The 24,136-nt window shown below is 41.0% G+C and overlaps 2 protein-coding genes and 1 long non-coding RNA gene across 4 annotated transcripts in view; 1 reads left to right on the top strand and 2 right to left on the bottom strand.

Annotated features, from left to right (window-relative positions):
* Positions 1-1,174: 1,174 nt before the first annotated feature.
* Positions 1,175-12,989, bottom strand: phf12b (PHD finger protein 12b). 2 transcript variants are annotated; one of them, XM_046388113.1, is made up of 16 exons: positions 12,910-12,948; positions 12,228-12,338; positions 11,731-11,912; positions 9,666-9,738; positions 9,104-9,560; positions 8,628-8,748; positions 8,397-8,529; positions 8,117-8,281; positions 7,809-7,952; positions 6,744-7,458; positions 4,841-4,945; positions 4,601-4,747; positions 4,382-4,477; positions 3,405-3,487; positions 3,122-3,260; positions 1,175-2,371 (listed from the first exon to the last, which is right to left on the bottom strand). In XM_046388113.1, the coding sequence occupies exons 2-16, from the start codon at positions 12,291-12,293 to the stop codon at positions 1,899-1,901; spliced, it is 3,099 nt and encodes a 1,032-aa protein (XP_046244069.1). In that variant the 5' UTR covers positions 12,294-12,338; positions 12,910-12,948; the 3' UTR covers positions 1,175-1,898. The 2 variants fall into 2 exon arrangements, with proteins under 2 accessions (XP_046244069.1, XP_046244070.1); XM_046388114.1 differs by lacking the exon at positions 12,228-12,338 and having other exon boundaries at positions 12,910-12,989.
* A 120-nt stretch (positions 12,990-13,109) lies between these two features.
* Positions 13,110-17,034, top strand: LOC124058671. Its single transcript, XR_006843282.1, has 2 exons — positions 13,110-15,670; positions 16,522-17,034. It is a non-coding gene; the product is annotated as an uncharacterized LOC124058671 (long non-coding RNA).
* A 216-nt stretch (positions 17,035-17,250) lies between these two features.
* The window catches only part of sez6b (seizure related 6 homolog b), a 186,924-nt gene continuing 180,038 nt past the window's right edge, over positions 17,251-24,136 (bottom strand). Inside the window, exons 14-17 of the mRNA XM_046388115.1 lie at positions 23,792-23,827; positions 23,507-23,615; positions 22,277-22,376; positions 17,251-19,327 (exon numbers count right to left, since the gene is read on the bottom strand). Coding sequence (XP_046244071.1) covers positions 19,298-19,327; positions 22,277-22,376; positions 23,507-23,615; positions 23,792-23,827 — 275 coding nt within the window. The 3' untranslated portion in view covers positions 17,251-19,297. The remainder of the gene's footprint in view (positions 19,328-22,276; positions 22,377-23,506; positions 23,616-23,791; positions 23,828-24,136) is intronic.

Here is a 24,136-nt window from a genome sequence, read left to right as displayed (position 1 = left end):
ATCCAATAGGAAAGCAGCAGAAAAGCAGCTTTGCCAATCCGTGTTTCCAGAGCTGCAGATGCAGACACTGAGCTGTTACTTCAGCTGCATTTAAATTTATCCCACATAAAATTATAGGTTCAGAACAGCTTTCCAAGTTAGTTAATCTTAATTTGTGGATTCTTGTTTTCTCTTTGAAATGAGCCTACGGGTTTCACTTGTTTCAGATTTGAGTAGCGTTGAGTAAAATAAGTCCGTAAGTCAAGTCCATCTTGGCTTGTTCCCCTGGATGGCTGAATTTGAGGGTTATAGGACTTTCTGTCCTGTTTAATAAAGCCTCGATCATGTTACTGTACTCTGTCGAAGGAAAGTTGTACTAATTTTAACTAGGTGAGAGTGTTAAGCTGTGCAGTCTTGGAATTGAATGATTCTCAAAAATGATGACATTCTTAACTTCCCGGTAACGTTTGCCGGTTATGATTGATGATCTGTTTTGGTTAAGTCTATGTTTACTGTCAATAGCCAAAGCCCGCTGTACAATTCTGTTTTATCGAACTTCAAATAATCTTTTGTTTGTGCTGAAGGCACAGATACGGCTTTTATAAAGGATTCAATATGAATCAGTCAGTCCACAGATCTGGGAGTTGAGACCAAGGCTTACTAACTTGTCTGTACCTGACTTATTCTGAACAGTAAGAACGTGTGCGAAGGTTTTACACTGAGCGCCTCTCTATGTGTGAACTAGATGTTTACAGGCATTTTCACTTGGCTGCATACGTTTTGTCCCAGCTGTGACATTTCTTTATATTACTTGCTTGTTAGGAAAACATGAAAATCAATCATTAGGGCTTTTCAATCCACACTTAGCCCAGGGCTAAAAAACAGGCTTAGAACTTCTTTGCTTCCAGCAAATAAAGCTTTTACAGTAGCACACTCCAAGGTGGGCTAAACCCAACTTTAGCCTTTACACATTTAACCCAGGGATAGTGAAAGTACAGTGTGAATTGTATATCCAGGACTTAGGCTAACCCAGGGTTAACAATGCGAGTGTCAAAAGCCCTATTAAATACCCAAATCTAAACCTTACTAACAGTGAGGCAACTGTGGAATGGAAAAAAAACAAAACAAAAAAAGAAACAAGTCACAAGTGAAGTCCCCAGAGAGTCCTGGAAATAGGACACAAATCCATTGTGTGTGTTCTTAAGAAAATCTTTCTGTATTTACAGGTTTGAACAGACAAGCAGGTACAGACAAAGAGTGCTTATATACAGAGCAGCACAAGATGTTAAAATGAGTGCTAAAACAATACGGTATTTACAGATGGACTACAGCGAAAAGTACAGACTAAGAACAAGTTTTATCACAAAACTTCTGGTACTCTACACAGTATCACAAATTCCATGTACTGTACAGTTAAAAACCAAAAAATGGTAAATCTACATGAAATCCAATGTTTCTCCAATTGAGAGGCACTGAATTATATATATTTACATTATATATACATATAGTGTATAAGCATGTATACATATATAGCTACCTGTGGTGCAAAAGCAGCAAAAGAAATTAGAATGTATGTTATTCAATACTACAAAATAAAAGGTTTGTGCTAAATGGGACTGACAAAATAATGGTACACAATACATAACCACTATACTGGCTAAAGAAAAAGTGAGCGTCGGTACACAATGATCGCTCAAAGTCTTAACGGTCTGAAGTGAACAGAAGGTTACTGTCAGTCGTTCAAAAACAGAAGAGATTGTCAATAATACTTCAAGTTCATGCAAAGATATAAACCATTAAAAATGAAAAAATAAACTTTTCCCTGTTGACCAACCAGCTGTGCAGCGTTCCCTTCATAATGACTCAGAAGGTGCAAAACAAAAGGAGGGAGGGCGAGAGGGAGGGACTTCCTGTGCGGGTTATGGAACAGAGTTGGCATGCAGTATGGGCACTTGGTGGGGAGGATCAGTGTCAGTGTCGGCCTCATCCTGGCCGGAGGGGCTGCTCACTGTGGCAGTACTGGGTGGTGGTGGTGGTGGTGATGCGGTTGTGGTGGTGCTGGTAGTGGTGCTAGAGGTGCTGGTGGAGGTGGTGATGCCAGTGCAACTGGCAGCAGGCGTGGCAGTCTGCTCTTCTTTGGGCTGCTTACTGGCAAACTCAGTGATACTGAAGACAAACTGAAGGCATCCCAGCTTGATGTAGCTGCCATGGTGGAGAAGGGCGGTGCCCTCCCACCCCGCGCCACTGCCTCCAATCAGACTGGAACTGCTCGCCTTACAGCTGCACGACAGTTCTAAGCTGCCCTGGGGTTGGCTGCTCATCACGCCACCAGCCAGCAACAAACCCACCACAGAGCTGGGACCTTCATCATCCTCGCGCTTCTTACTGCGACCTGCAGAGAACACACAGAGAAGATTAGGGCCAGGCACCCACGACTGATCTGGGACATGTGAACACTATCGCAACAATTTTCAGCGCAAGGAGGAAACAACAACAACACAGCATTGTTGATTGTCTGATTTTAGACGATACAGGTGCGACGTCAATATCGACAGACGCCAGTGAAACTAACCAAAGTCCATTCAGTGGAAAGTAATAAGCATGATGAACAGGACTTGTCAAACCGACAGGTGTGTCAGCCTATCACAGAGAGCCGACATGAAATGTTATTTCAAAACATGTGTGTCCAGCACGCATAAACTCAGTCACACACACTGGTGGCTGCTAGCTCATGTCCCTCAGTTCCACCCAGACTTTAATCTTCAAAGGTGGATCTTCTGACCCCAACATGGTGGGCATTGCAGCACCCACATAAGGTTATTAGGTGTACAGTGAAGCAGTTTCTACCTTTGTCAGATTAAACTGAACAATAGAAATACATTTTAAAATAAAATTGTGGTATGTGCAGTGCCACCTGGAGTCAGGCAGGGGAGGTGGTCCACACCTGCTATGCCAAATGCTGCACCTCTTCTGTGTGTGTTTTTATGATCTCATGGGGACAAAAAGACTCCAAAAGATTTTGCCTCCATATCCCAAATGCTCTGACTGCACTTGTAGAATTAAGCCCACTCTACTCTATACACACAATGAATAGTTGACAGATTTATAAGAACGGAAGTGTGTGAGAATGAGATGTGCTCACGGATGATGCCTTGCACTTTGGCCACCAGGCCGCTGGGTGGAGACGGCGAGGCTTTTTCCGAGAAGTCACACGAGTACAGGACGTTGTCCACCGTCGTGCCGTGCTCGCTGTAGTTGAGCAGCTCGTAATGCTTGGTATTCTAAAAGAGGACACACATGCAAACCATTGACAGTGAGAAAACAACAGCGCTTTCACGCCTTTGATATGCAGAGGTGGAAAACTGTCCAATAACTTATTTGTACATGTAATCAATACAGCAGTTTTAAAAAAAAAAAAAGCATACCTCATCATAGAAAATACAGGCATGTTTCCCCGATATGTAGTTGCAGTGACCATAGTTTGTAAGGCACACGTCCATGTCAGCACCTTCACAAAACACATCAAATAAAAAGAAATGGTGAAAGGTAGTTCTATGACAAAAAGACACATGAGGCTATCTTTAGATATCAAGTGCAAGTTTTACTATCATGTTGGTCTAAATGACATTATAAAAACCGTTCCACAGAAAACAAGGACGGACTTCATATTTCTTTTGTCAAGTGTACTGCTGTATCGCCAACACAGCACACAGATTTTGGTACAGAAAGTTTTTCTACAAAGCCCCTTTTTTCCATTTAAAATAAGATAAGATAAAATAGGTCTTTATTAGTCAAGGTTGTTTAATGTCTAAGCCAGTGCTTTTCAACTTGGGGCCACAAAAATCAAGATAGAACAAGATAGAAAATACATATTTACTATATGACTTGTTAATTGTTATGCATTTCCTTATTTTACTTTCCTGTTATCTTTGTTTATTGTAAAATACTGGATAGTTTTGTGTGAAACACATACAACACCCAAGCAGTCACGAGTAGGGATGCCCAATATGTATTATTTTTTCCAACTGATACAATAATCAATAATTACCTCCCTTAATTAAATCACCTCCTACTGTATCAAATGGAGATGTGTAGATGCCGGGCTTGTTAAGACAAATTTGGCCCAGTAATTCACTGTCCTGATGTATACTGCATCTGAAGTCACAAGTCCACACTGCCTCACCTGTGTAGCTCTAACAGACCTTGTCCTAAATTATGGTCTTATATTGGTTAACTTCTAATTCTAATTCATCCTAATCAAAGAATAAAAAGGCCTTGAAATTGGGGCAAACGGTGACTGTTTTAAAACATTATCAGTATCTTTCTTACTCCGTAGAAGCACATAATTTTCACTGTGCACAAAAACGCGAGTTGGTGAACGTTGTGTCAAATCACTTCTTACCAGATCCTATGTATAACGTCCTATAGCACATGCTAACAGCTCCTCCTTTTCCTGTCAGAGGGTAGAAGACAGCTCGGGCCTGTACCTTTTTTTGACCTGATGGGAAGAGTTTCAGGTTCAAATTCATTTTGACAGTAAAATACACACACTCAAATCAACACAACATGCAATTTGAGAGACATATTGAGTAGCAGTGTCCAAGGTAAGTTAATGTCTTACTGTCAGGGCGGGGTGATGGGGTTTTTGGGGCAGCAGTGCTGGGTAGGGGAGGCGGAGTGCTGGGCACTTTGGGGGGAAAGAGCTGCTGGATCCTCTGCCAGGCCAGAAGCTTGATCATCTCTGCATCTAGTTTATCTAGCTCGATCCCTACACACACATACGCACACACAATTACGCCATGGTTTACTACATTCCAGACATTTCTACCTCAACATCTCACTCCCGAGTGACCACACTTACCTCCATCTTCATCTTTTCCATCTTTCATGCAGATGGACAGGTTAGCAATGGACGACAGAGTGCTGGACAACAATGAGTCCATCAATCCGGGGCCAGCTTTGATGTCTACAGAAGGGAAACATGCAGAGATAACAAGTGGTCAAAGGAATGAAAGTATATTTAATACATATGTTACATTAAGCTACTGAAATGTGATTGTGTATAAAAGACATTCTTCGCTGTTTTGCTGACACTTGAACCAGCTGGGAACGTATACCCAGTGACCACAAGAGGAGCTGTTAGGTTTTCGTGTTGTCACGTATCTCAGTGAAAGTTGGGACCAGTGTAAGCTGAAGTGTCTGAGCACTAGTAAGGGACTGCACACGTTACACAGGAAACGATATTTGTTGATGACGCTCAATATCTGTCGAACACTTACTTTGGCCAAAGCAAATAACTGCTTTGAATGTTGGTTCATTATTAAGTTTTAATATATTAACAATTGCTTTTTTCCTATGCCAGTGTCAACTATCAGAACTAAGACATTACATAAATGATTTCTGGAATGTTTGCCCTACTGTGCATTTGGAAACATTGCTGGTGGAGCGAAACATTTGCCTGTTAAACCTTAATCTACACAAAGTAACAAGTGAATTTCAATTCCTTAGTTACAAGAGATGGCTACAGTACCGTACTCAATTTGGACAGCAGTATTCATCCATGCAATGTAGCACATCACAAAGCGGGGGCAGCCGAGGTCTAGAGGTCTGAGAAGCGGCTTGTGCCCAGAGGGTCACCAGTTCAATTCCACCCATGACTGGCAGGAAAAATTTGGGTGTGGTGGAGTGATCGATCATTGCCCCCCCCCCCCATCCCTGCCCCCCCCAATTAGTTGGCTGATGTGCCCTTGAGCAAGGCACTTAACCCCCCAATTGCTACCCAGGTGCCTGACATGGCAGCTCCTGTGTCTCACTGCATGTTGCATGTGTGTGTTCAATCAGTGATGGGTTACATGCAGAGGAAGAATGTGTGTATGTAAAAATATAACGACAAAAATAAAGTTTGAAGTTGTTTTTTTTGACAGATCTATATTAGATAACATTCAGTGTTTTTAGTCAGACATGACCCAATACAATGGAAACCAGCAGATATAAGAGTAATGTTTGTATTATTAGTATTTTGACAAAATAAACTAAATGAATGTGCAGCACAAGCTTGTAACGTTAAAACCGCATATTATAGAGCAAAAGGACAAAACACCTCATTAGGTAGCAGCACTGGCATGCGCCATTGTGTTACCACCAGCTCAGAGAAGATCAGCCAGCTCATTATGGAAATGGTGACTGGACATTTCTGGACTGGACAATGGTGTTAAAGATGTGTCGGTAACTCTAACCACTTCCTGCTTGTGTGTTCATTTCAGACCATATTCTTAGGTTAGATTTTCATTTTTTGCAAGTGCTGATAATTAAATGCAAGTACTCAAATCTCAAAATTCCTATCTCTGCTAAATACAAACCAGTTTTCTCTCTTTTCTCTCGTTGCCAGGCTCACCATAAGAATACTTAAAGTTGCAGATATGAGTTGAATTTTGACATTTTGTTACATTACAGTTTACATTTTTTAGGTGCAGCTGACTGACTTTTGCACAAAGTTTGATTAAAACCTGGGTCTGTAACACCCCACACTTCCCATCATGACTTGCTGGAATGTTAAGTTAGGTGTTTGGCCTGTTGTAAGCTCCTGTAACTTTAGCAGCAGAAAGCAAAAATGAATAAAGGAATAAGGAGAGAGACCATCATATCCAAGGAAAATTTGTTCTTGAGGACTTCAGTGGAAGCAGAATAATTCTCTGGGGCTGAAATCAAATGCCTCTGGCCAAGCCAATCAGCACAGAATACTTTACTAACTACGGAATATGTACCTGCAGCAGGTGATGACGACTCCAGCTTGGTTGGGCCGTGCTCCTGGTTGCCTTTAGGTGGTGTGTCTGAGGGTCTTTCAGCACTGCTCACGCTCTCCTCCTGAAACTCAGTCTGGGTCCTGTGGTTCTGCTGGCCGCTGAGGGGCCATATCGTCGGAGCAGTGGGGCTGTTTTTCTGAGCGCAGACCTCTGTGATGCTCTCAGGCTCCTTTTTAACCGTTTCTGCTCCTATGTGGTTCACCAGCCCAGAGGCAGGAGTTGAGTGTGGGGGAGTTGCGCTGGGCTTCAGTCTATGTTGCAGCTCAGCCTGCCTGCATGAGTCCGAAGCACTGTTACAGTCTACAGGTCCGTTGGCTTTGGGAGGTTGACACTCCTCTGCGAGCGGTCCATTGGGTTTCCTACAGTTCTGACATGGTGTCACGCTGCATTTACAAACACCCATCTCTGCTAGAGGGTCCGCTGATAAAGAGTCCCCAAGTGCAACATCAGGTGTGCTGCAGGGTTTAGGGGGGTCAGGGGATGAAGTCCTTTCTAAAGAGGCCTGAGTTTTCATGTCGTCTGATGTTACACATGATTTAGTACTGGCTTTATGCTCAGAAACCCACTCTGCTGGCAATGTTACTGGTGACAGGGTGGATGCTGTGGATGAAGCCTTCTGCTTAGTGGACAGGTGTCGCATAATGCTGCACTGGAGGGCGATGACATCCTGAAGCCACTGTCCAACACAGCAGAAACAAATTTTACAACATAAAAAGGAAACAATTCAATTTGTTTTAGAATCTTGTTCTATCTGATAAATTATGGTTTAATAACAAAGTTAATATGATTTTTGGGGACCATCTGTACTACTGTACTAGAGTCAGCATGAATGTTAAACAGTAAGATTATTAATAAACAATACCTGTGGCTTCTTTACTAAAGGATAAAGCAGTAACTATCACACATAACATCACTAACATATCTTTTGTATGTAAACAAAGAGATACACTATTCTTCCAGGTGACTTCCATATTAGACTAATTTAAAATGACATATCAGACAAATTGTGCTTTGCTTCCTGCTGACCTCCTGCTGCTCAGCGTCTGTGGTGAGATGCTTTAAAGGCTGATGGTCAGGAACACCACTGCAAACCAGCTCCAGCTGGCGCACCCCTGCAGGGAGGAGCATGGAAGGAGGATTCTGGTACTGGGACTTGATAGCATCTGGCACCTGAGTGCAAACAGGAATTGTTAAAAACAACTTAAACTAAGTGAACAGAGTCACAGGATCACATAATGATTTCTGTTTGCATATTCAGGCAGAGAAATAGTGAAAACAGCATACTTTAGGTAGCCATTAGTCTGTCCACACCCTCACACTGACAGTTAATCTACCTTAATGGTCCTCTTGCTGTGCTGGTGGGTGGTTCGTCGGTTGGGTGCATTCTGCCGATGAACTCTACGCAGAAAGTCTAACTTGACTGCGTGTTGGGACATCCTGTCCTGGAACTGGTCAAAGAGTTGACAGCGGCTGGACAGGCTCAGACTCCTCTGATTCAGCTGGACATCAGACAAACACTTGGAATGAAAACTCATCACTCTGTTCCAACATCTTGGCTGACACAATGTCAAAAAAAATGTTTAGCTCTAGCTGAATTAAAACCATGCCTCTTACCACTAAGTGTTCAACATGGTTTGGACACATCCATTTGCCAGCAGGTAAAGCTGTAAGTGGAGGGTCCAGACAGTCCATGTGGAACAGCAGGGGACAATAGTCACACTGGATCAGTGGAGCCAACCTACAGCTCCTGAGAAAGGAAATACATGCAAACCAGTAAACAGTAAGAAACATTTTGGTGTGTGTGTGTGTGTATCTTTATATGTTCAAGTATCTTGTAGTTCTAACCTGTTGCATGAAAAGCAGACTTTGACTGGTAGAGGGACTAGACCATTGGAATCCAGTTCATGCTGAGGTCTTCTGAATGGCTTCCCTAGTAGCTCTTCTTTTCTCCTCCGTTTACTGCTGCCTACAAATTTAAATGAGTTTGGAACAGGAGAGTTTGGAATGGTCCCAACCTGATATCCATATTCTGTCATAACTCATAAATATGAAACTCTCAGTTCTTTTCAGGACACATTTTGTGACTTACTCCATTTTTAAATCTACTTTCCAATAATTGCCTCATCTACTTCTACTCTGGTTTCTGGAATGTCTGACTTTCACCAAGAAGGGGTGTTAACGGAGTTTCTCAATCTTGGGCTCAAGATCCATCAAGGGGTTTCAACTAACCATCATTTCAAGTTAGCTGGAGCTTTTATGCTCTTGAAAACAAATGAAAAAAGAATTTTGCAGTAAAAGTTAAGGAACCCATTATGACCGACCTGGCAGTGCAGTGGTGCAGGTGAGCTCACTGGGCAGCTGGAACTGTGTGGGGTTTCTCTCCATAGCTGCTGCTATCAGCAGCTGGAAAGGCCTCTTGAGAAGGCGTGGTGTCGGAGTGGATAAAGTAGAACCCTCGAGCTCAGCAGTCTGAATTTCATCCTCAGGCTCCACTGCCTCCTCCTCGCCCTCATTCTGCTCCTCTGAGGGGGTTGGGGTGGATGAAGTGTTGGAGGTGGGCGTCCCGGGCCGGCTGCTTGGCCTGCTGCTGGTCCTGCGGTCCAAGAGGCGCACCTGGGCCACTCGCAAACCAGGCCCCGCGGCTCCTGCCCCTGGAGGCAGACCATCAAGACGCAGTGGTCCGGCATTGAGTTCCAGCTCCACAGCAGGGGACGCAGAACGCTTTGCCAAAGATCTTTCTGGTAGGCCGTTAGTCTGCTCTGACTTTTGCTCTCGCTTCTGCCACAGCAAACAAAGACAGATTTATTAACTCACATAGCATTCAAAATTCCTACAAATGTAGTTTATACAAATATGCTGTAAAAGACAGGACTTGCCACTCACCTTTTTTCGAACATTGCAGCGATGACACATCCATTCCCCTGGGGGAAGCATTTCTTCACTCAGAGGTGGGTTGCTATAGCAAGAAAATAAAACATGGTCATTAGTGACCAGGTTGATAATTAATTTAGGCAAATTAGTAAACATTATCATTTAAGATCTGTCTATTACATTATGCCTTTTACTCACACTTATGTTGTCTAATTTAATGTGAGCAATAAATGTTTTTTTAAAATCTCCTTTTAAAAACCATGTAACCATGTAACTTTGAAAACATTCTCTTTGTTTACTCATTGGTAACAGTCATATTTCCCACCTAATTACCCACAATTCAGTCACTGCAGACAGCATACAGTGATTTAAATTATATACAAATTCACATCCAAAATGAATAAAATGCCTACATTTCAAAGACTGCAAGGGTTAACAAACAAGACGTCACTCAGCTTGTAAACTTAAGCCCCTCTGCCTCCATCTAGTGGACTGGTAGTTACATTGCATTAAAGAAAATGCCTGATGATGTGTAAAATAATTTTAGTTTCTAATTTGTTTACAGTTTTATCTCAACAAAAGGAAAATGAACTATGTGAAAATATTTAAAAAATGTTGCAATTAGCCGTGAATGACAAAATCATTATATGCCGTTTGGTCAAATGACATGTAATGTCAATTAAAACATGTTCACACAAAGGATTGAAAATTGCTATAAGATAAGATAATCTTATCATGGTAAAAGCAGCAGCAACAACAACAACAACAACAACAACGACCCAGGGAGGGCAGTGTTATGATTTATAATGGGTATAACACAACTGAAGTCAGACCTAAACAATAGCCAAAAATATCCCATCCACAAACACAGATGATCCAAAGTTTAGAAATATAATATTACTTTTAGGAAAACACAGTTTCTTCCTAGCATGCATTAACTGAAGATGCCACAAAATGTTACAATGAAACCATTCACAGATTTGACCATATATGGGTAAAACGTTTCTGTTTGGTCCTTTTTAAGTGACAGTTTGAAATTTACCAAACTTAAAATAATCATACTGGTAGATGTTAAATGGGAGCTATGTACAACGACCCGGGGAAACGATTCAATGGGACGACCTTTGTAACACGTCCACAAGAAACACTGCCCTACCTCTACTCCATCTCCGCAAATGACAAAACATTCCTTCTGGGTCATTTCTGGAACCCTTTCCTCAAAGCTAAATTTTAAAGGTTGGTAAGATGGCGGTGGAAGAGAAAAGAGAGCAGCGGGGTCGCCATATTGTAAACAGAGGCAGTCTTGACTCCATTTTTAGCGGCAGCGGCTCCACTGGCTGCAGCAGCGACAGCAGGAGGAGGACCGACTTCAAGCTAACGTTAATTCACAGAGAGGGCTACGTTCACACGTTTCTTCTCGCACTCGTATGGCTTACCGATATGTTTTTCATTGGCAACAACGAAACTATGCGTTTTATAACATTAAACTCTATATATAACGATGTCAACCATATCTAAGGAGACACCACGCATGTAAAAGAACACATTTCCGAAGAGTGAGGGAACATAACGGTTAGCTACTTGAAGTTACTCGACACTCACATCGATCAAAGAAGCTGTGGTTGTCTTTGCACTCAAAAACCAATTGAATGAACCTGCAACTGAATGTTCACTCTCTCTTTTAGGCTTACCAAAAAGGCCGGAAATGACAGACTGCGTTTTAAATAATAAAGTGTTGGTTAATTTGGCGCAGCAGCTTTACGAAGTGCAACACAAGGCTCACAGTGGTGCTTCAGCTGTATTCAGCTGTGAATGGGAGGGGGCCTACTGGTGGCTAAGTTACAAATAAGAGCGCACTGATGTAGCCGATATGTGCGGTCATATGTTCATCTTTTTAATTAACAATAGAGGAACGTAACTTCATCGGGGGGATAAAATCGTTACACAAATTGGCATCCAGCATCTCACTTATACATGCCGCTAATGCAGACTCAAGGCTGCAGCAGACTGTTAGCATGCAATGATAAATAACTTGTCTCCGATGTGCTCTGCATCGTATGTTCAAATAGCAGCTTACCAGCACTGGAGGTGGAAAGCTGCAGGACAGTGGTCACAGCAGAGTAAGTCTCCCCCTTCCCGGCAACTATCGCAGGTGTCGTGGTTGGTGGCCCTGCCGCTCCTCCGGACGTCTCTCACCAACTTCCGACTCCTCTTCTCTACCTCCTCGGACTTCGGCGGCGCCAGCAGCGTTTGGATTTGCTGTACAAATTGTTCAGTTGTTTAGTGTGTGACCACAGCCGTCCTTATTTGATTATTTGTCCACAGAGATGGAAAATATGCAGCTTTGTGCCCGCTTTGCCACTCCATGCTAAGCTTGTGGAGAGCGGTATTCTTAACTTGTGGCCTCCATTATCAACCCCAAATGCTAATGTTAGCTAGCAGAGAAATGCTTGACAGCAGGCTATAGTGGCTCGGTGATAACAGCAATGAGTATATTAGAAAATATAATATAATATAAGTATCAACAACAAAATAACATTACACTATTAAGGCCTCTAAGCAATCCAACCTCACCTCCATTAAGCCCCCAGAGGTATCCAAATCGTACACAATCGTCGGGGTCTCCATTTTGTCCCACATTCATCCGGGAGCAGACGTTGCAAAAGGAATTTGCGATAAAAATGCCTACCAGGCACACAGCGATGAGGGTAAATCCCGCAATAAAAATTCCCTTTTCAAATGTTTTTGTCAAACGGATAGTTGACCAAGCGATGCTAACTATCCTTAGCTGGCTAAAGAAGCTAACTACGAAAGCAAGACGTCAACCAGTCAAGGTTGTGAAGCTAACGGGGTACTAGCTTGTGCTGTGGGTCAAAAAAGACCACAAAAATAAACGCTAATCGTGTAATTACAACACAGGCTTCTTAGCACCGCGTTTTATGAGCTGGTACCAAGCCTACATACGGTATTCTACATCAACAGAGTGGTGCTATTAGAGATAAAATCCAACTGCGGCCTAGCTGGCCAGCCATGATTCTTGTTTCTGCTCCTGCAAAAAGAAGCCCTGTAAATCTGCAAACCTCTCCGCTCCCATTGTCAACAAAGGATGTAGCCAAAAAATACAGGTGAAAACTCAGCCTTGGTGCGGTCCAATGTACGGTTTCCGGTAGCGTTGGGGATGTTTAATCCTGAAATCAGGTATGTGCAGATGCAAATTTGGTTTATGTTATTGTTGTGAAAAAGGCTGTGCACTTACACTGGCTGCTAGCAACATCCTCTACCAGTTGGCGCAACCGCGAATCGACTGACACGCATGCGTATTAGAACGGATATAGACAATTAGGAGGATATCCTACATACTTGTGAAAAGAGTGAACCGATGTTTTACATTATCCTGTTCTTTCTGTTGACACAGTTAGTGTACTAAATAGCTGATGGTACTAACAGGTACCATAATTCTTGCCACATTCTACTTCTGCTACTTGCTGTCGTTAGTGTTTCTGTACAGCTGCTACTGATAGCAATATTTAGCCTGCTGATGCGTGTATTAATAGCCCTAATGCTAACGAATGTTACAGATAGGCAACCTCATCCTTACACTCAGCTGTTAGGTATCAGACTTACTGAAAATTAGCGATTCTTATAGCCTACAAGTTACTGTCAGCTCGCACTTGTACCATAGTGTTACTGATCTTAAAGTAGCATTTACAGTATCACTGTTGCATTAGTGCAGATAGCTCTGTCAGTAGTTGGCCTACTGTTTTTACTACAGCCAGTTCAAGTAGCCAACCGCATCTAAAAATTATTAGAATCAATAATAAGAATAGTAATAGGCTACTATAGATCTTACTGTTATTGTTATACTTATTAGTACTATTTTTACTGCAACTGCTGCTAACGTGAAGTACTTATGTTTTAGATCTGCAGTGAGCTGGCTAAATAATTTGGCCATATGAACATGCACATATTTTCTACAGTATGATTTTCAGAATCTCACACTGTAACTGTTCTGGATATACTAACTTTTTCAGAAGAAAAAAAAAAGTAACAGCTCACACCTGGGAGGCTATAAAAAAGAAGATAACTGACACCATTATCTTGAATGTTCCCCCTGATCAGAATGTAAACAAACAATTGTTCTTGGTGAACACTGTAACATTGATATAAAAGTCCAGATTGTCTCAGATGATACTTAAGCCACATCCCTACCTCATGGACAGGGGGTCATTTGTAGCCCTTGCCAGCAGAGGGAGGCAGTGATCTATTGTGTTTGAGCAGTTGATTGAGTGGATTCTTACCATTGAATTTTACAGTTAGAATACAATTGTCCCAGGATAGTTTGCTCATGTAATTGCACACATGCCTTCACGTCCAGTTGATCCCCGAGTCGGAACTTGAGTGAGAGGGTTACAGTCTGTGGATTTTAAAAGCTCTTTACTGTTCTCATAGACGAGGCAGCACTGACCACACAGCCAGGTTAGTGATTTTGACCTTCATGTTGATTGAAGCAAAACATTATTTGTTGGCACAGATGATCCCTTCTTAGTTTGTTGCTGAGAACATAGGTTTAATTTACGTGTCTTAAGAGTCCTACAATGTCAACACACGAGCACATTGGCATCTGTAAGCATATTTCATTTAGTCATTTTGTTCAGTGTTGTTGCACTACGTACTCAGAATATAACAACACACAACTGTGACATGAAGGTTTTTTCTCCTGGAAGTCACAATTTTTATGGTCCAAGCATTAGGTCTTGGCATCTCAAACTGTTGACAAACCTCTGCAACTTTAGCTTGTTGTATATACTAGTTAAGAAGTTAAGATTCTGATTATTTCAAAGCCCTATAAAATTTAGCCCTTGAGAAACATTTTGTTTTTAGCTGAAAATATGGAACCATTTACACGAATATAATATGGTAGACTGTCTGGAGCCCAACCATTTTTGTAATTTTTTATTTATTTATTTTTTTTTCCATTTTCAAGGGCCAGTAATGAAAAACATGTTGTCTGCTTGCCTTTAAATTATATATATCTGTTGTACACTGTTTTGACTGTACCCCTATCAGATTTCGTGGATTGTTTTGTTTGCTGCTATTGTTTATACATGTGCATACACTTCTCTTGTAAACATTTTGTTTAACTATGTGGAGTCAGTCCCACGAATTTTTAAAAGCGTTCATGTGCTTGTGCCATTGAGGTGGACAACTAGATTAAATGAGCTTCACTCCATCTGTACAGCTGTATCGATCTCATCTCATCTCCCATGCCATTTTTGTGGCACTAATTTGTTTTGTTTCGGTAGGTGATATCTTGTAATGATGACATCGTTCTTACCAGCACCTAAAAAGGTCAAACTGGCTAGGTTATTTTTCAAAACTGGGGAAAAATCCATCAATGTGCATAATGCCAGACCTTTTGAAACTGCTGAGAAAAATCAGAGTTGTGGGCACTGATCCAGAGGTCTGGAGCCAGACTGTATTGGTAAAGACATCCTTCCTTCAGTGATGCCGACCATGCTGAGTGTGATAAGCATCAAGGTCATTTACCTGCACATTGGCACATTTCTAGGATGTTAAAAACCTCAGTTGTAAGGCCTGAAGTTGTATGTTCTGCTGCAGGATTTACATATCTGTGCTCTCAGGCTTACACAAAAAAATCATATTAAAGTCTGCTCAGAGACAAACTGCTTCCTTGATAAACATACGCCAATCAGCCATAACGTTATGAAAAGTGACAGGTGAAGTGAATAACATTCATCATCTCATTACAATGGCACCTGGCAGTGGGTGGTTTATATTAAGCAGCAAGTGAATTGAAGCTGATGTGTCGGATCAAGCGACTTTGACGAGGACCAGATGGCGATGGCTAAATGACTGGGTCAGAGCGTCTCAAATACTGCAGCTTTATGTGGGATGTTCCTGGTCTGGAGTAGTCAGGACCTAACAAGAGTGGGCCAAGGAAGGAAAACTGGCGAACTGTTGACAGGCTCATGGACGGCCAAGGCTCACTGATGCAGGTGGACAGTGAAGGCTGGCCTGTGCTGTGTGATCCAATAGAAGAGCTACTGTAGCTTATATTGTTGAAAAAGTTAATGCTGGTTCTGACAGAAAGGTGTCAGAACACACGCACACACACATATTCAAGGATTCAAGGAACTTTATTGTCATACCCGCTCACATTCACATGTTTATGGTACGAAATTAGGACTCCAGGGAGAAATAAGTAGACTATAAAAATATAAAAGTACGAGGTAAAAAGTTGAATAAAATAGAAATATAAGCTAAATAAAAATAGAATATAAAAAGAATATAAAACTAAACATTTAAATAAAGAAGCCAATTTTAGCATATAGCAGCATAAATATGCATGTGCAAGTGTGTGCAAGTATGAGGTAGTCCAGAAAGTAGCCCTTAATATTGCACTTGTAGGATGAAGTGTTTATATATATATATATATATATATATATATATATATATATATATATATATATATATGTATATATGTATAGGGCTACATAGCTGCAGACCAGTCCAGGTACCCATGCTGACCTGTGTCCACCATCAAAAGCACCAATGGAAACGTGAGCATCAGAACTGGATGATGCAGCAATGGAAAAAGTAGCCTGACATATCTGACATATCACATTTTCTTTTCCATTGTGTGGATGGCCAGGTGCATGTGAGTCTTGTCTGGGGAAGACATGGCCCCACAACGCACTATGGGAAGAAGACAAGCCAGTGGAGGCACTGTGATGCTTTGGGCAATGTTCTGTTGGGAAACCTTTGTGAATGTGTTTTTGTCTTTTCTTTATGATTAATAAGTATGGAAATATTTGGATTGGTTATCATTCTTTGTGTGTGTGTCCAGAGCTGGGTGTGGTCTTCAGATCATCTCCTGCCAACTGACCTGCACAGCTGAGCCAGATCCACTAATGAACTCCACCCTCTTCCTGGTGTATTTAAAGACTGGTTAATTCATCCACTCTCCATTAGATTGTACAGTCCTACTACTGTGTCAGGCCAAACTTACTGTAGTGCTCTTGTTTTTGTGCTTGCAAAACTGTCATTTAAATGTAGTGGAGTAAAAAGTACAATATTAGGCTCTGTTGAGTTGCATGAAATGGAAACACTCAAGAACAAGGACCTTGAATGTGTACTTAAAATTTAATTAATTACATTTCACTACTCTCTGTAAATGTAAATCTGTCTTTGTACACTCTCAGATCTGCTTTTTGTTTGGTGAAGGACTTTTTAATTGAACCCCTGTGAGTAAGATGTACAGTAGCAGGTCTTCTTTTAATGTGAGGCTGATTTCATGTTCTGCTCTGTTCTCTGTGTGTACTTTTTTTTTTCAGTTTTCTAGTTTTTTGTACTAGCTTAATTTGTCAAGTAATGTGTCTATATCTGAAAATTATTATTATTACAGATGTATATTTCAGGAATCTGAGTTCAGAAAACAAGAAGGCTGAATTTCATATTGTAGTTGAAAGTTAAATTAAACTGCAGTCGCATTCATTCAGTGTCAAGCCATTCTAATTTGAATTTTGTCCTACCAATGAATTTCTGAGTTAATTTACTCAGCAGCACCCATGTCTATAGGAGCATAAAAAATGATCATTTCTGCAATAGAAATATCTCATGCAATCAAATGGACACAAACGCTTCCATCTCCTACAATAACAATAAGGAGATTATTCAGCAAATAAGACACATTGTCATTGTATTTTCTGGACAATAACTTTTATTGAAGATGTATGTGAAGTAGCTTAATCAGCACTTTATGTACAATGAATCAAAAATAGGTTAACTATTATCATTGTCATCCCACCAGCTTGCATGGATACATATTATCATAGGACAATATATATTGTATGGTTAAATTTAGAGGCAATATCCAAATAAGTAATGGCAATGAGAACAACAGTTTAGCCTGGTGTACATTTTCCTTTTGGATCACAGAAAGAATAAGGATGTGATGTCACTAAATGAGAGGTCAAAAAAAATCACATTTTCATTTTAAAATAAAAACAGAAGCTTTAATGTCCTCATGGGAATTGGATGTTGCTTATGGGGAAAAGTTGATTGAAAAGTTTAACTTCTGAAAACATTTGAAACTTTTGAAGTGTATATATGTATATTGATAATATATATAATCTTAATTTATATGCTAACACTTCTTTTTAAAGAAACAATTTGACACAACATGGTTATTTGCTGCCTGTCTGAGTGAGAGATGGGAAAATTGCCAATTTTGTCCACTGAGTCAAGACATGGTTAAACTTAGTATAAACACTGGAAGCGGGGGGGTTGTTCAAAATGAAAACAACAAAGGTCTTTTAATGGTGAAGACCCAAAGGAAACAAACAACAAAAATGAATCAACATCAGCTTTGCCACTTCTTACTTGTTGCTGGGAGCCTGCCCTTGCTAGCAAGCAAACGAGTAGCTTGTTCATTAGCAGACAGGGTGTGATTAGGCAACAACCAACAGTTCACAGGAGTTTGTCATTTCTGTTCTGTTCTTATATCTGTAATCTTAACATGGAAAACAGAAATCCCAGAAACTACAATAATAATCTTCTAGACATGTATTTTTCACAGGTGACGTGTTAAATTTCATAAAGTTAACATTGTTCAAATGGATAAAGTAACCATTGTTTCTCGAGAAATAGTCACATTGTTTTATATTTTTCTGTCTGAGTACAGATGAACAAGATACAACATGTTTTTTGGTGAGGCAAGCTTTGGGTCTGGATGTGTTTTGGAACTTTGGACAGAGCCAAGCTGTGTCACCCTGCTTCCGGTCTTTATGCTAAGCTAGGATAACTATGTCCTGCTCCAAGCTTAACACCCCGACACAAGATTGATATCAATCTTGTCATCTCACTCACAAAGAGAAAAATATTCCTTCAAGGGCCTTTTATTTAAGGCACGTTCTGATTTCTTATCTCAGAAGGTTGCATCGATTCAAACAGCAACACACGCACACTCTGATAAAAGCACACGTCACTGTTTTTCTGTGACATTTAATTGTTGGATCTTATTCTTAATAGACATCCCATGAATCCATAAGCATTGTTCATTAAATTGTGAAAGGAGACATATAGAGTGTAATGCACATAACACAATGTAACATCTGGGGTCATATGCACTTAATAGACAGTTCACCTCAACAGCAAATGTTTATCCATCTAGATTGTTTTGGTGTGGGCTGCAAAGTTTTGGAGATATTGATTGTAGAGAGTGTCAGAAGGAAGCATCCCTCTACTCATGGTAGAGGAAAAATATTTATTTTTGATTTTGGGATAAAGTATCCCTTTAGTGGCACAAGCTTCACATTGACTCCCTCTGCTTTCTGAGATGATACGTTACACCGAAAGTCCTCAGGATGCAAGCACAGGATTAAAAACTGTACAAACTGCTGCTGGAACGTTAACTGTTGAAGAGCTATAAAAATAATCTGGTGGTTCAGCCCTCCCAGGGCTGGTGTGATGTCCTCTGTTGGGTAAATAAAGGAGGGCTCATATTCAGTGTACAGAGAAGAGGTGGAGGCATCAAGGGTCACCAAAGGTGTGAGTGTGACAGACCTTTAAAAGGGTCAGCAGGCTTCTTATCTGTCCATACTGAAAGACATAAGCTGGCGTCTTCAAATGGAAACCTCATATTCTCTTGTTTCCTGTGAAAAAAGAACACATGAGATCGTGAAAAAGGTGCATACGCAGCAGAGGTCAGACAACCAAACCCATCTATCCATCCATTTTCTATCCATCAGGGTCGCGGGGAAGCTGAAGCCTATCCCAGCTGACTACGGGCGAGAGGCGGGGTTCACCCTGGACTGGTCACCAGTCAATCGCAGGGCCAACACACAAAGACAAACAACCACACACTCTCACACTCACACCTAGGGGCAATTGTAGAGTAGCCAATTAACCTAATGTGCATGTTTTTGGTATTGTGGGAGGAAGCCGGAGTACCCGGAGAAAACCCACGCAGGCACAGGGAGAACATGCAAACTCCACATAGAAGGGCCCAGACCGGGATTGGAACCAGGAACCCTCTTGCTATGAGGCGACAGTGCTAACCACTGCACCACCGTGCCGCCCATATATATAGAATACAGTCTAAGGATATTTGATAATATATATTGGTAGAACCCAATATCAGTCGTAACAAGAAATTGCTATTTGTAAATTGCAGATACAAAATCGTTGCTATTAGTCCTATTGTTGCTTAGAGGAAGTGCTCACTTTAACCGGTTTGATAGTGGTTACTAAAAAGTAAGTGGGGGCATGTTATTCAGCTATACATACAGTATAAGATCCAAAACAGCCATATGTCATTACTATGCTCTTCTTATGCCCTGGGTATATAATTGTTATAGATCAACAGTCAGTTATGCTAATTTGGTGGATAATCTGGTTTTGTTGCCGCAAACCTCATGTAAACAAGTTTAATTTCTCATGCAAAACTAAACTTGCTGTGTCTTTTCCTCTTTGTAGCTCCATTTGACGGTATGGGCTTGTCATTGTTGCTTCTCCTCTGAGCCAGCAGTGGAAGTAACAACAGTGCTAAATCTTTGAAAAAAGCAAGAGCCAGAGAGGCAACAGGACTGGACATGAGGTGTGACGTTTTGACATGTTATGTTTAAGAGAGATGGGCGGCATGGTGGTGCAGTGGTTAGCACTGTCGCCTCATAGCAAGAGGGTTCCAGGTTCGAATCCCGGTCTGGGCCCTTCTATGTGGAGTTTGCATGTTCTCCCTGTGCCTGCATGGGTTTTCTCCAGGTACTCCGGCTTCCTCCCACAATACCAAAAACATGCACATTAGGTTAATTGGCTACTCTACATTGCCCCTAGGTGTGAGTGTGAGAGTGTGTGGTTGTTGTCTTTGTGTGTTGGCCCTGCGATTGGCTGGCGACCAGTCCAGGGTGAACCCCGCCTCTCGCCCGTAGTCAGCTGGGATAGGCTCCAGCTCCCCCGCGACCCTGACGGATAAGCGGTTTAGAAAATGGATGGATGTTTAAGAGAGATTTAAAAAACATCTACCAGCAATTAGCAGCTAACTCAAAGAAGAAGAAGAACAGCAAACAACGTAATTATTGTTATTGCTATTCTATCCCATTGTACAGAAAAATGCCAACACTGTTGTGTACGGCATCATGCCTCTTTTGTTTGTGGAACACCAGAATGCTATCTAAAATCACATACTGTGACAGCATTATGCTGCCATAGTTTTGTTCAGAGGAAAAAATAAAGGCAACATAAAGAAGGGTCTTTGTTGCAGTGGTATTGTGCAGTAATGTGTATGGTAGTCTTATACTCAAACAATTTGGACAATCTCCACTCCCAAAAAGCAGGGTTTTTGCACATGAAATCAGCACACCAGGAAATTTCCAGGGATTGAAGAATCTTTGAGGACTGTTGGGCTCCAGCTATTGCTTTTGACTCTTCCACCCCCCTTTCCTCTGTGCAATGTGTCTTTAGCCTGCAAGTTTTCCCATCACATGAACACAGCAGACTCAGCAGGCCTCAGGTTCACCGTGTTATTTCACTCAACCTTATTTAGGAATATGAAGGTCTTAAAACTAGAATTTGACACTGAACTCCTCAGCAAGACAGACTGCACTGTTTTCCCAGCACAAAGTGTCATTACTAGTTTCCAACCAATGCAGCTGTCATTTTCATGCCCAGCACCCATATTGTGATAGCAGCAAATGTACTTGTACCTATATTTGCAACCTTGGGTGTATTGATCTTAAAATGAGGTGTGATACATTGTGATCTTGAGGCAACAGAAAGCAATTGCACCACTGACTATTTTTCCTGCTATTTAAAGGGTGCAGATTCAGACAGTAAGATGCATAGACATAGACAAGTCCACAACTCTTCCTGTTATTCAGTGATGATGTCAACTCCATGTGTACAGTAATGTCACTTCTGTGTGCGACCTTTTGAATTTGTAAAGGAACACAGAACAGTAATTAACATCAGTGACCAATCCTGTGTACATGTCGAGAGATTTAAATAATGAAGCTAGGCTGCTGTCCCTTGCGCCCACAATGTCTCTCCTAATGTCGACGTACAATTCTTGTTTCTGCTGCAGCTGAATCACTGCAGGTTATGTAATTATTATTATCCAACATCTGAACAAAAATAAAAACAAAATTTAAAAATATTAGCAAGTAATCAAAAAATCAAAACTGAAAACTAAAAAAAAAAACAAAAAAAACAACAACAACAACAACAAAGAAAAACATTGATGCCTTAGCAATATGCACCAATAAAGCACAGTTGTAATGACAAGGGCCTGTCAGTGGTTTCTGCTTTATTATCGGATCTCGAAATCCTGTCCTGAAGTGGTTTTCTGTGTTAAAATCTCGTTTTAAGACAGCATAAGCACAAAACTACTGCAATTCAATCTGGAACTATGAAGCAGTCTAGCAAAACTGTCCATATTTTACAGAGTGACAGAAATGGGGGTTTGCCCCAGGACAACAAAACATGGACAAAACGCTTGGTGCTGCAGAATAATCCAGCAGACAGAAGACCCAGCATCAGGCACACCTGAAAACACAAGCATGCAGATGTATGCCAACCATCTCACAGTCTGACATATGTTGACTCACCGTTGTCTCACAAACAGAGTTGTCAAAAGTTGACTCCCCAGTGATGTTTTCATATGGTAAGTTGGAGGACAGGGAGAGTCGTAGAGGCTTCCTCTGAACCCTGAGCAAAGACAGAGAACACATTCATGAAAAAGAAATAAAATTTTAGAATTTATTATAGCACTGTCGCCTCATTGCAAGAGGGTTCCAGGTTTGAATCCCGGTCTGGGCCCTTCTATGTGGAGTTTGCATGTTCTCCCTGTGCCTGCGTGGGTTTTCTCCGGGTACTCCGGCTTCCTCCCACAATACCAAAAACATGCACATTAGGTTAATTGGCTACTCTACATTGCCCCTAGGTGAGAGTGTGTGGTTGTCTGTCTTTGTGTGTCGGCCCTGCGATTGACTGGCGACCAGTCCAGGGTGAACCCCGCCTCTCGCCCGTAGTCAGCTGGGATAGGCTCCAGCTCCCCCGCGACCCTGACGGATAAGCGGTTTAGAAAATGGATGGATGGATGGATTTATTATACTATGTGGGATTTCATTATCACCCTGGAATAATGACAGCCACAGTCAGTTCAGTTCAGTTCATTTATATAGCACCCAAAAAAGTCATTCTCATTTTCCTAATGGAGCTCCTTAAATTATTGCTTCAGTACTAATTTAAATTAGTATGAGTACTAACATAAATTAGTATTCATACAGTAAATGCACCTCTTCAGTACAGAAGGACAAAATACATTTTGAACTCTTTTTGATTTCTCTGGATCGTACAGTATGTTCTGGTTGCCACACTTTTTGCATTTTTTCATCCTTGTTTACAAAAATCCTTGATCCTGTTCCGGTGACAGCTATTTTAAAAATGCAGGCGTCCTCTTGGCTAAATATAGTAGCATTTGCCTCTTTCTGAGTTTATCCCAGCATAAGTATATGTTGATTGGCTAAACACAGAAGCCAATTCAGTACTGTCAATTGCCATTTTTAAAACCTAATCATGTAAACAACAGCTGATAACCTAAAAAAATAAACAAACCATAGAAATCTGTCTATTTATCTGTCTATCTCTCAATCTATCTGTCTGGCTATCTATTTATCAATATCTCTATCTGGCACTCACAGTGCATCATCAGACATCATGAGACAAAATCATTATTTATTGTGTTATATCAGTGATAATCAGTGATATCAGTACCTGAGGTGACATTAATAAAATGTCTACATTTTCCCCCCTCGTCACCGGTCAATCAAACCTACTTTGAGAAGTAGAGGTAGACGCCAACGATGAGGATGAGGAGGAGGATCACAGGGATGAAAACAGCAAATGCTACTTGGGCTCCATCCATTCTTAGGTCTGCAGTAGATACTAACGGAGAAAGACAAGAAACATACATTATTCACAGAGTGGTAAAAGTGGTCTTTTAGTCAAGCAATATTTAACTCATTAGAAACCAATTAGCTAACTTTAAATGGACAAAATATATTCAGGTTGTTTTTTGGTAATTGCCTGGATGGTAAAATGAATTTCTTGATATAACTTACCATCTAATCTGTGCTCATCATACTCTCCTGGGTGCGCTGAGGAGAATACAGTAGCAATGTTATTCATGGGTAAAAGGTCAGAATTAATTAAAGAACTGTTACAAGATAAGTAACAGTGTTTAGTTAAAAGTATTTTTTATAAAAGAACTTATTCTGTCTGACCTGTTTGCACTGTTGAAAATTCAACAAATTTCATCCATTGGACTTTAATGACATAAAAGTATCGCAGAACTCCAGTCTTTAAGAGTTAAAGGTCTCTTCAGTATACTGAGTGTATATGGATTTCTATTTGTGCCTCATTCCTGAGCAAAGATCTTTTGTAAACACACACCATATATTTGTCAT

The sequence above is a fragment of the Scatophagus argus genome, chromosome 5, assembly GCF_020382885.2.
Source record: "Scatophagus argus isolate fScaArg1 chromosome 5, fScaArg1.pri, whole genome shotgun sequence".
Lineage (NCBI taxonomy): Eukaryota > Metazoa > Chordata > Actinopteri > Scatophagidae > Scatophagus > Scatophagus argus.
Note: the sequence above shows the minus strand (reverse complement) of the source record. Positions and strands in the feature narration are given on the sequence as shown.

What these genes read in the sequence shown, in the direction of transcription:
- phf12b (XM_046388113.1), bottom strand. Translation starts at nt 12,293, where the DNA reads ATGTGGGACAAAATGGAGACCCCGACGATTGTGTACGATTTGGATACC. An exon ending in ACCATGTTGAACACTTAGTG is followed by an intron (nt 8,282 to 8,396) that starts GTAAGAGGCATG and finishes TCTGATGTCCAG; the next exon opens with CTGAATCAGAGGAGTCTGAG. An exon ending in CCCATCACCCCGCCCTGACA is followed by an intron (nt 4,478 to 4,600) that starts GTAAGACATTAA and finishes TCTTCCCATCAG; the next exon opens with GTCAAAAAAAGGTACAGGCC.